At 44.0% G+C, this 12,500-nt stretch overlaps 1 protein-coding gene across 1 annotated transcript in view; it reads right to left on the bottom strand.

Annotated features, from left to right (window-relative positions):
* Positions 1-12,500, bottom strand: part of nid2a (nidogen 2a (osteonidogen)) — a gene marked incomplete at its 5' end in the record, with an annotated part of 106,050 nt that overhangs the window by 4,967 nt on the left and 88,583 nt on the right. The window contains 4 exons of the mRNA XM_083634174.1: positions 1,352-1,464; positions 1,575-1,698; positions 3,368-3,525; positions 11,662-11,833. Of these exons, the coding sequence (XP_083490300.1) occupies positions 1,352-1,464; positions 1,575-1,698; positions 3,368-3,525; positions 11,662-11,833 (567 nt within the window). The remainder of the gene's footprint in view (positions 1-1,351; positions 1,465-1,574; positions 1,699-3,367; positions 3,526-11,661; positions 11,834-12,500) is intronic.

The raw sequence follows: 12,500 nt of genomic DNA, 5'->3' as shown, positions 1-12,500 counted from the left end.
CAATTAATAAATATCGATCGAAGGGAAAAATGGAATTTGTGAAAAAAATAAAACACATTTCATATGGTCCTACACATGGCATCTGACTGCTCTGTGTCATCTATGTAGGCCAATGATAAGTTCAATAAGATGGTAATGAGGTTCTACTGTATCAGCAAACTGCCCAGTCGATATCCTGTTTGGCCAATTCCTCCTGCTCTCCTGGTCGTTGCCCCACCCCCTCTGCCGATCTGGGGAGAGCTGTAGACTAGCACATGCTTCCTCCGATACATGTGCAGTCACGAGCCGCTTCTTTTCACCTGACAGCGAGGAATTTCACTGGCATGATGTAGCACGTGGGAGGATCACGCTATTCCCCTCAGTTCCCCTCCCTCCGAACAGGTGCCCCGACCGACCAGAGGAGGCACTAGTGCAGCGACCAGGACTCATAACCTTAATCTGACCTTCCACCTGCAGACACGGCCAATTGTGCCTGTATGGATGCCCCAACTAAGCCAGAGATAACACAGGGCCTCAAACCTGCGACCCTCTCTACCCCAGACACCCCCGATTCAAATAGTTTATTTGGATTACAGTATATTTCCTTGTGGATGATGATGTCAGAATCAGGATTCCTCACCAAATCCTGATTTCGCAAGTTATATTTAGCGCTTTAAAGCTGATGTGAATGGTACTTTCTAATATGATGCTAGTATTTCCCATAGGACATGAAGGCAGAATTACCCTCCACTACGTCCCTGTATAGGGTTAACTATGTGTTTTCTGCCCCGGTGTAAATGCAGCCTTGCAGGGCTAAGGTGACATCTGTTGGGAGTTGACTGATGTGATGACATCACTCCACACAAACCAATGAGCTCACTGTCTGTGACACCTTGATGTCTGTGTGTGTGCGTGTGTGTGTGTGTGTGTGTGTGTGTGTGTGTGTGTGTGTGTGCGTGTGTGTGTGTGTGTAAGGATGACTTGAAAGAGAGGGTTTGGTTGCTATTATAGAGAGCTAAAATGACACGTCTGAAGAAAGTGTGTGAGAGAGGGTGGGGGGGAGACACACACACACACACACACACACACACACACACACACACACACTAACAGTAAGTAGTATGTATGTATGTGTGTTTTCCATTCTAATTTTTAGACAATAAAAAGAGACGGTGTAGACAGCAATTTCTCCTATATCACAATACAGTGTGCTTGTGTCTTACCAAAGAAGAAGCAGATGGCTAACATGTTATGTACATAATAGAAACTGCCCATACAGTATATTAGTTCACTACTGTATATGATAAACACTACATGGGGAATAGTGAGTGAGGCAATGAGTGAACCATTCCGAATGCAGCTAGTATCTCACCTGATAGACAGTGGCTGGTTGCTATGGCGATGCCGTACAGGTGAGAGCGCTGGTCAGGCAGGTATTCATCGGTGAACTGACTGCTGTCTTTGCTCACGACGATCACCCCGTCCCTACGAGACAGGAGACAACCAGTTGGAGTGAGGATGGCCGCTCGAGACGGCAGCGCTATAAAGAAAACATGTGCAAGTAGACAGACAGATACGTCAACAAAGAGGTGTACCTTCTCCAGTCAGTGTAGTAGAAGTGGTTCCTGTAGTAGACCATGCTGAACGGGTAGTTGAGGTTGGGGTGGATCACTTTTCGACCCGACCCGTCGGGGAATATACACTCTAAACGCTTTGTACCTGACACACACAGAGAGAGAGAGAGACAGACAGAGGTTGAGGACAAAAGTTAGCATTATTGTTCTCATTACTACCACTATGGTCATTTATCATCAACCATGGGGTGATGGCATAGACCAGTGGCTCTCAACTGGTCCAGCCTCACGACCCACATTTTTCCTTCGTCATTAAAGCCAATTTTCAGAATTTAGCCTAACTTTGTAGCGTCATTTTGCCACCTTTGCAACAAACAAGCACGGCATGTTGGTACCAATGGATACCCTAGGTCTCTAGTTTTATATGGTACCAGTATCTTCACTCTGGCTTTAAAAATGAGCCCACTACAGCCTCTAAAAGACTGTAATGTTGGCCACGGACGCCAGCATCCTCAATGAGAAGAACGTTTTTTCCCTCATGCACACATCTGCGACCCACTCAAAATGGCGACCCACTTTTGGGTCCTGACCCACCAGTTGAGAAACTTGAGGTTGTGGGTTCGAACCTCAGTCAATTTTGAACAGAAACAGCCAGAGGAAAGACTGAAATGCTGAGAAAAACCTGTTTTAAGAAGTGTGACCAAGTGGCTCATAGAGTTTGATTGCTGGCCAGTAGTACTGAGGTTGTGCGATCAAGCCTCAGTCAGTTTTTAGGTTGTGGATGTGGGGTCAAGCCTCAGTCAGTTTTGAGGTTGTGGGGTCAAGCCTCAGTCAGTTTTGAGGTTGTGGGGTCAAGCCTCAGTCAGTTTTGAGGTTGTGGGATCAAGCCTCAGTCAGTTTTGAGGTTGTGGGATCAAGCCTCAGTCAGTTTTGAGGTTGTGGGGTCAAGCCTCAGTCAGTTTTGAGGTTGTGGGGTCAAGCCTCAGTCAGTTTTGAGGTTGTGGGGTCAAGCCTCAGTCAGTTTTGAGGTTGTGGGATCAAGCCTCAGTCAGTTTTGAGGTTGTGGGATCAAGCCTCAGTCAGTTTTGAGGTTGTGGGGTCAAGCCTCAGTCAGTTTTGAGGTTGTGGGGTCAAGCCTCAGTCAGTTTTGATGTTATGGGGTCAAGCCCCAGTCAGTTTTGATGTTATGGGGTCAAGCCTCAGTCAGTTTTGAGGTTGTGGGATCAAGCCTCAGTCAGTTTTGAGGTTGTGGGGTCAAGCCTCAGTCAGTTTTGAGGTTGTGGGGTCAAGCCTCAGTCAGTTTTGAGGTTGTGGATGTGGGGTCAAGCCTCAGTCAGTTTTGAGGTTGTGGGGTCAAGCCTAAGTCCGTTCTGAGGTTGTGGGGTCAAGCCTAAGTCAGTTTTGAGGTTGTGGGGTCCAGCCTAAGTCAGTTTTGAGGTTGTGGGGTCAAGCCTAAGTCAGTTTTGAATGGAGACAGCCAGAGGAAAGAGTGAAATGCTCTGAGAAGAAGGCCTGGTCTCCCTCCCGACTTCCACAGAGATACTGTATGAGCAGGGGATTATGAGAGAGGAAACCACAGACTGCTGAACTTTTATAGAGTGAGACACCTGGGATTTGAACCACTGAACCAGTACACACCAAGCAGCTGTTTATCTCACTGAGCTAGAGATTAGTGTTCAAACTACTGATGATAAAGAAGCATCACTGCTGGCATCTTACAGCCAGCAGCTTATCATGTGAGCATCAGCCCAGCAGACTTGAGTATAAGCAGTAGTAGCATTAGTTGTAGTAGTAGTAGTAGTAGTAGTATTTACCTGCATCAGCCCAGCAGACTTGTCCAGAAGTTGAGTCATACGTCAGAGCGTTCGGCAAACCGATGCCGTCAGACACCACCACCCTGCGGTTGTCACCATCCACTGAGGAACTCTCTATCTTAGGAGCCTCTCGGTTCCAGTCTGTCCAATACAGAGTACTGCAGAGAGAGAGACAGAGACAGAGAGAGAGAGACAGAGAGGGTGGAAGAGACAGAGAGGGAAAAGGACATAGAGATATTTTACTATGACAACAGTATCAAGATGTCTTAAATTGCAGTCAGAGGCAGAGCCAGTCCTGTAGTGATCAATAAAATGGAAGGTAAAATATAGTCGGTGATCATCATAAGGAAAACAGCCACCAATAGAAAAAATTAAATTATAATTTCAGAAAAGTACTGATTGATACTTTCTGCCTTAGAAGACCAGTATCTTCAGAATACATAGATCAAACCACTTACAATGAATCACTCCATTCTGCAAATAGAAAAGTGTATGCATTGTGTTTACATCCCTAGTTTTAGCTGCAATGTGGCCTATTCTAACAGTCTCTGACTCTCCTCCAAGACACACCACTCAAACTGATTGTGCTAATCAGCTGCAAAAGCTCATAAAGTGAACCTTCACTCGTAAACACGATCCATAGATTGTTGCTATGTGAAATCTAAACTTCTTTTATGAAGACGTAGCAGCTGGTGAAAGTTTACATGGCCTCCAGATGTTTGTAAGAAATCAGTACATTACAAGGGTGTGTCAAGAATAAGTAAATGGATGCTAGGCTATATGAATGTGTTCATTATTGGCAGTGCGCCGTAGTATTTTACTTTACCATGGTTTTGTATTTAATCCCTAACAGACAGAAATGTGGTTTTGCCTACTTTTGTTTGTTGAAAATGCCAGTAAAAATTATTTTCCAACTAAACTTTCCATCAAACTCAAATAACCCCCCCCCCCCCCACCCCCCCCTTCAAGAAACTCAGTGACTTGTTTTGGTGCTGGGCACTTGGATCTGGCTAATATAAGGGGACAAGAGGAAAATCACACACACACACACACACACACACACACACACACACACACGCAGGTACATTATACATAGAAGAGCAGTGATCTCGGGGGGAGCGGCTGTCTGATGCTGATGAGGTCACGACCACCTGTCTCGTGCTGATGAGGTCACGGTCAGGTTACTCAGAGCAGCGTGTGGCCTTTGACCTGCGCTCCCCCAGGTGTTCCTCTCTCCCAACATCACACAGTGTCTCACAGTACTGCCTCCAATATTCCACATATTGATATCAAATGTACTTTCTGTGGATCGGAGCTTGTATCTGTCATCTGATAAGTTCATTAACATTAAGAGCAAAAAAAAAGAGACAATATTTGTATTTGACAAGAGATGTACTTATTTATCTTGAATATAAAATTCAACATGAATCTTGTCGCGCTCCAAGCTATTGGTTTTACTCCATCCAAACAGTGGGCCGGATCAATCAGCATCCAGAGGCAGCTACGGGCGGGATTTAGGTGTGATGACAGTGAAACAAGCCTGTGATAGATGTTGATAGACAGATGGTTCATCGAATCACCTGGCAGGTATTTTTTTGAATGCAACTGCCCAGTTTCCAAAGACGTCGTCCCAGTTGTCTGTGTAACAAAGCATCTAGCGGCATCAGGTTGTGAAATACAGCCAATATTAGCTGACACTAACAACAACTACTAATTTATAGCAACACTAATAATGTACATTCTTGAGACTCTGAATTTTTATCATGTACCGCTTTTAGATCAAAAAGGCCGCTTATAGGCGCTATTTTTAAACGCAGGTAAACAGCGTGTGCTAAACGCTAAATCTAGGCAATCGATACTTTCACATTGCCAGCACATTGTCGTTTTTTCCGAATGTGTGTCACATCCCTGACCATGTACAGTAGGCTACACAGTAGATTGTTGTGACAGTTTCCAATATATTAAACTTTCCTGTATACAAATTAATAAAATCCACCACGAATACTGAATTTATTAGATTTCAGCTCGTTGGCTGAGCCCCATGTGCTCAACTGCTACCACCAACAACACCGGTATAAACGAGTCGAGCAGTGTCAAGTCAGCCGGAATTAAACGGAAACTTCCAGTTAGAAACTTCAAAATAATGGCATTTAATAGCCTTATTGATGCTCATCTGCTGCCTTCAAAAAGTAAATTTGAACTCGTAGTGAGTCGACTGTTCTGTACACCCAGCAGCATACGTAGCCCAATTTTCTTTAGCCAATAAAAATTAATGCTTTTATTTTGAAGGTAAAATGCCTGGCTTCCGGCATTGTTCTGTCTATTTCTAACGAGATTGGTGCAGCTTTGTCTCATCCTTGCTTGAGGAGAGGAGAGGAGTGCTGTAATGCACGCTCCCCCCCTTCTGTTGGCATATTCCATCAGTTGGATTCCGTTGGACAAAAATGTGAAGACAATTTAAAGTAATTAACTGTAAAGAAGGTAGGATTTCAGCCTGTGGGGATCAGATAAAAAGCTGTGCCTGCCTATTGCAGAGTCGTTTAAACCGTTAGTGAACTGCCCCTGGTAACTGCCCCTGGTAACCACCCCTGGTAACTGCCCCTGGTAACCACCCCTGGTACCTGCCCCTGGTAACTTTTAGACCCAAGAAAAAGCCGGTAGTTTGTGGCAGAGATGCTCACAAGTTATTTTTTGCAAGTTCAAGTCAAATCTCAAGTCTCTTATGGATGAGCGTTCTATCATCTGCTGCCATCCAATCTGCTTCGAACACTGCATACATGTAGCTAGTGTAGCTAAAACTAAGGAATTTATGATCACTCCTTTATCTATTAGCATACAGTATCAGCATTGATTAGGTGACATTATTATTAGTAGACATTTCCTTAATGTTAATGCTCGAGAAAAAAAAGAGAAAGAAATAAGATTGTTCACGAGTCTTTTGAGGACGAGTCTCAAGTCTAGTATCAAGTCACTGTGTGTGACATAATTGCAACTTGAGTCCAAGTCGCAAGTCCAAGTCCCCATCTGTGGATATTTGGCCCAATCTAATAGGGCTCTGCGGGACGCCTTTTTTAATTGATTTGCTTCAACCCAGCTGATAAATTGCATTGTAGTTTTTTGCGACATTTAAAAATGTTGCTTAACATTTGCCTGGCAGGGGAACCATGGCTGTAGGCAGTGTGTGTGTGTATGTGTGTGTGCGCACGCCTGCGTGTTTATGTGTGTGTGTGTGTGTGGGCTGCGGTTCATCTGTAGATGATGGTGTACATGTGGGCAGTCCACTGGGACCTACAGGTAATACACACCACATGAGCAATCACTGCGTGTGTGCTGTGTGTGTGTATGTGTGTGTGTGTGTGTGTGTGTGTGTGTGTGTGTGTGTGTGAGAGAGAGAGAGAGAGATAATCAGTTTAGTGTGTGAGCAGACGGTCGTGTTTGTGTTCAAGGGTACATATTGTACGCACATATGTACCTTTTTTCAATGTATCTGCATTTGCATTTCTGTGTGTGATTGCTTTCTTGTGAGCAAGAGAGAGAGATGGGGAGAGAGAGAGAGAGAGTGTGTTTGTCGGTAAACGCAAATCTCGGTTATATGCTGGAGTGTGTGTGTGTGTGTGTGTGTGTGTGTGTGTGTGTGTGTGTGTATGTGTGTGTGTGTGTGTGTGTGTGTGTGTGCGCACAGCGCACGTGCATGTGTGTGTGCCATGTCCATGTCACAGAGCGCACTCTTAATCATAAGTACCCATGTGAAGAAGTAATTACCCTTAGGACTTGGCTCTTTGTCAGAACACACACACACACACACACACACACACACGCACACGCACACACACACACACGCGCACACACACACACACACGCACACACACACACACATGGCGTCCAGTGTGAAAACAAACTTTAAACTGTAAAACCAATAATGTGAAACACACATCGGCGTTCATAATGTTGGTTATTGCTGCTATGCTTAATCATTTGTATCAACCAGATTAGCACACACACACACACACACACACACACACACACAGCCGCTGATTGTGTGATTAGTCGCAATGATGAAAAGCAGATGCTATTCCTGGAGAGCTGACCACTTTGTGCTTTCAACACACGCCGACGTGTGTGTGTGTGTGTGTGTGTGTGTGTGTGTGTGTGTGTGTGTGTGTGTGTGTGTGTGTGTGTGTGTGTGTGTGTGTGCGTGCGTGCGTGCGTGCGTGCGTGTGCAGGTTTAATAGTGTCAGTAACTGGAGTGCTGTTTTCTTGGCACACTTCAGTTCACTTCATCACCCACAGTGAAAGCAGTAAAAACCAGTTACATGACAGCGTTATCAAACATGCATCATTAAAGGGACCCTCCACCCTAAAAGCCCAAACTCCCATACATTTCCCCAACACCAGCTGTCTCATACTGATGATGTCATGTTTAGGTCACTCTCTCTCCCAAATCCAGAAACCAGACTCCACTCTGCGATGGCTTTAAACCCATTAAAAAATACAATGTGGCCTGTTGACAGTAAATTAGACACAGGCCTTGTTGACTCATACTTTGTCTGCAGCTTTACATCCAAATGACTTTCATTTGATAGCTGTCCTAATACCCATCCTGACGTCACCCTGGAATGGATACTGTCACGGCATCAACACAATCTGTATCTGCTCCCTCCACGTTGGAGCAGCTCCAGAAAATGTCACTTGATCATTCAGAGCAGCCCTTTCCTAACTTAAATCTGACACCAATATTTTATTTTTTCAGGGTTTTTTTTGGAACACAAAGAACAAAATCAAACAAACTCAGACACAGGAAAAAGAAAAAGAAAAGAAAAGGCATAGATATATTATATTACAATGTGGTGCTACCAGCCGCGTGAGGTGCTTATGTGCTTGTAAGAGATGTTGTGCATGGGATCACACGCAACGGGTCCATGAGAAAGCAGCCGGGCGAGTCCCCTCTCGCGGGCGACTCACCTGTCGCGAGCCCACCCAACTCTTGAATCACAACTTTGATGTAAATGCATACCGTAGCCTAGCTGCCAAGGCTGTGAAACATGCTACCTTATCTGGGGAGACTAGGGAGAACCCATCTTCATTCAGATACTGTATCTTGAGGTGAGAGGTCAAAGGACCCCTTTGAAATAGTTTTTCCCTTGCCTCAATTCAATCAGAGCCTTATGTAGCCCTCTTCCCCACAAGCTAGCATACCAATGGATGCCTTAGGTCTTCTAGGTTCATATGATATCAGAAACTTGACTCTGGCTTTAACACTCAGCCTGCTACAGCCATTTGACTCATACAAAAATCAGGAGTGTTGGCAGATGCCTCTCGCTTGTTAGCTTGCTTGTTAGCTAGCTAACCTGGCCAGCTAACCATAACTAATTCGCGCAATAGCTAATATTACATAGATATGTCATGATCGCTGTGCGTCATACTGCACAAAGACAAATTCCTCGTTTGTAACATACTCATTATGGCTATTAAAATAATCTTGAATCTTGAATAGAATGCATGTTAAAGACCCCCTAAAGTCAACCTAAAGTTAAAAAAAAAAAAAGTTTTTCTTCTTGTTCCTTCAGTTGGATGTTTGAGCTTCACTGTGCAGAATGATCTGTGCAGAGTTAGACACTAGAAGGCTGTTTTCACAATCGTCTGCTGAAAGTGTAAAGTTTGTCTGAGCTCACTGAAAAAGCGGTTTTCAACGAGCATGATTCGTGACATCACAAATCCTGGAGCCAATCCCTGTGCAGTATTCAGCAGTTAAAGCCCCAACACATTCTCACTCCCTTGTCGTCACTTTGTCACGAGTTGGGAGTGAGAATGTGTTGAAAGCCTGTGTTGTACTGTATGCTGTGATTGGCTGGTTAGGTTCTATATAACCCTGATTGGTTGCTTTGGATCTTTAAATGGGGCGAGAAGGAGGGGAAGTCATCCTAAGGATTTTAACAATATAATATACGTAACTTTTTTTGTGGGCAAAACCATCAGACACAAATTATTAGTCAAAGAGTATTTTATATTGAAACATGACTTTAGGGAGTCTTTAACACTAACAGCTGCTTTGCTAAATTAGCTACCTTGCTACAGTTTGTTCAGATTAACTGAGCTGACTTCTCAAGATAGAACTCAAAGAAGTGTTTGAGACTAGGGCTAAAGCCAAGATAGTTTACAAGTAGCTGATTCTATATTAAAAAATAGTATTGAAAACAGGTAAGTTACTGTAGATTACATAATTCTGTAATTAATTAATTACATTAAATTAATTCTGTAATTACATAATTACATAATTTGTTACATAATTCTATGAAAAATGTCAAATGATGTTGGTCAGTGACAATCGTTGCGGGGTAAATGTTTTGAGTTGAAACAGCCCTTTGGAGATGATGAGCCCAAACGCTATTTCAGACATTGTTTGTGCCGCTACATGTACCGTAATTTCCGCACTATAAGCCGCACCGGAGTATAAGCCGCAGCAGCAAAATTGCCTGTTTGTTACATATATAAGCCGCACCGGACTATAAGCCGCAGGTGTTTTAATGTTGTTGTTTTTTTTTTACCGGTAATTGTGTTTTAATGTTTAATTACCATATGTAAGGGTTCATGCACAGAGGGGATTGTCGGGAAAGAGATGGCTGTTTGAGGAAGCTCCCATTTATTAACATTTCAACAAAACAACATAACACAACACCACCTGTGTTTTTTTTTACAGTGCACACAGTGTCCGCGGTGTGGTGAAAAGAGGGCAAGAGAGGAAATTAAAACAGAAGTGGATTTATAGTTAGAAAGAGTGCTAAAAAAGAGAGAATTCCGTTTTTTTTTTTTTTTTTTTTTTTGAAAAAATCCATAGATAAGCCGCACCGTTATATAAGCCGCAGGGCCAAAAAACGGGGAAAAAGCCGCGGCTTATAGTCCGAAATTTACGGTAGTCATGGAACAGACAGACAGACATTTTGAAGATTAAAATCGCCTAGCTTCCGGCATTGCTCTGTCTATTCCTAGCGACATGGTGCAGCTTTGTCTCATCCTTGATTGAGGAGAGGAGAGGAGTGCTGTAATACACGCCCCCCCCCCCCCCTCTCTTGGCATATTCCATCAGTTGGATTCCGTGTGAAGACAATTTAAAGTAATTAACCGTTAAGAAGGTAGGATTTCAGCCTGTGCAGCACTGACGTCCGCTCTCAAGGTGTGAAAAATAACATCTCCACGCAGGGCCGTAACCAGGGTTCCGAAATAGGGGAGGTCCAGCAAGGGGAGGCGGATTCGGTGGCGCCCGCAAGGGCGCCGCCGGAAAAAAGTTTGAGGGTTTTTTCCCCCCTTTTTTAGCCATATTTAGAGTAATATATCATTTTAAATCAACATTAGGATTATACTGTTGTGATGTCATTATTCAGTATATTCTCTTTCATGTCACCACCTGCTCAGCTCTCCTGTCAACATAATTGTAACTAACAAACACAAACTGTTTTAGCCAAATTCATATCAAAATGACACCTACAAACACAGGTACACAACCCGAGCCGTACACAACACACAAAGTCATCATCGATAATAAAAAAAACATACAGAGGGACATTTATTTATTCCTGATAGGAACGATTGAAAAATAAAATAAAATATATTATGTTGTTTTTAACTTTACACCACCTCTTTTTGTTACTTATTGGGTCATGAAACTGAAACCATGCATATAGCCACCTGCATACCTGACTTCGGGAGCTTGGCAATTGGCATCATGCATGATTAGCCAGTAGCATCCCAACGTGTCACACAGGTAACATTACTTAAGAGACAGACTAGACACTTACTTTCTTGGTTGTTGCTAAAAAATCTGTCAGTGTCACTCACTGTCTGTCGTTCACTCGCTCACTGTCTCGCAGCTCGCTCACCTTCAATTATCTCGCCAGGCAGACAGACAGTCATCACTCACCACCATGCTGCTGCTCTCTCGGAATCAAGTTACCGCGGACGCGGCGTCAGATGACTTCCTGCCTGACCTGCCTTTCGTTTCAAAATAAAAGCGATCCCGTGTTTTTCATGCTTTTCCATGCAGATTGTTTTATAAAAAAAAAATAAAAAAAAAAAACTTTTTTTTTCTTTTTTTTCCTCTGAAATATTAGGGGAGGTCCGGACCTCCCCGTCCTCATAGCTAGTTACGGCCATCCACGGATGCTCTTTTTATACCGAGTGGATCCAATAAAAAGCCGTGCCTATTGCAGAGTGGTTTAAACTGTGAGTGAACTGCCCTTGGTCACTTTTAGACGCAAGAAAACAGACAGATGGACGGACAGACAGACAGCTGGTCTTACCCGGTGGAGGAGACCACTATGATAGCGCGGGGGTTGACCAAGTCGGTGGCGAATAGCGTCCGCCTCTCGCTGCCGTCCAGGTTGGAGCGTTCTATCTTGTCGGGGGCCGAGTCGACCCAGAACATCAACCTGCGACTGACATCCACCGCCAAGCCCTCCGGACTGGTCAGATCTAAAGAGAGAGAGAGAGACGTGGAGAGAGAGAGAGGAGAGAGTATAGAGAAAAAATCATTCTCAATCAAGATTTATTATAGCTATTAAGTCTGTGTGTGTGTGTGTGTGTGTGTGTGTGTGTGTGTGTGTGTGTGTGTGTGTGCCTGCCTGTATGTGTGTGTATGTGTGTGTGGTGTTGTGTATGTGTCGCATACCTGTCAACATTTCATGGGAGTTTCCTTATTTTAATCGTTTCTCCCGCTGACCGATTGGTCATTTCGCCCGTTACTGTCTTTCAGAGGCTGTAGCAGGCTTAGTTTTGAAGCCAGGGTGGTATGCTATGAACCTAGATGACCTAAGGCCTCCATTGGTACCAACCACGTTATGCTAGCTTGTGGGGAAGGCTAAATAACGCTCCAAAGTTAGGCAAAATTTTGGCGAGGGAGAAATCATTTTCAAAGGGGTCCCTTGACCTCTCACCTCAAGATATCTGAATGAAAATGGGTGCTATGGGTACTCGAGTCTCCCTTTTACAGATAAGGTAGCATGGTTCCACTGGGTAGCGTGAACATTTAGAATTTTAAAAAACTCAGGGCACTGGGGCTTTTTCACAGCCTAACGTTGGCAGGTATGGAGTGTGTGTATGCGTGTGTATGCGTGTGTATGCGTGTGTATGTGTGTGTCTG

Source organism: Poromitra crassiceps (assembly GCF_964638095.1).
Source record: "Poromitra crassiceps genome assembly, chromosome: 3".
In the NCBI taxonomy this organism is placed as follows: Eukaryota; Metazoa; Chordata; class Actinopteri; order Beryciformes; family Melamphaidae; genus Poromitra; species Poromitra crassiceps.
Note: the sequence above shows the minus strand (reverse complement) of the source record. Positions and strands in the feature narration are given on the sequence as shown.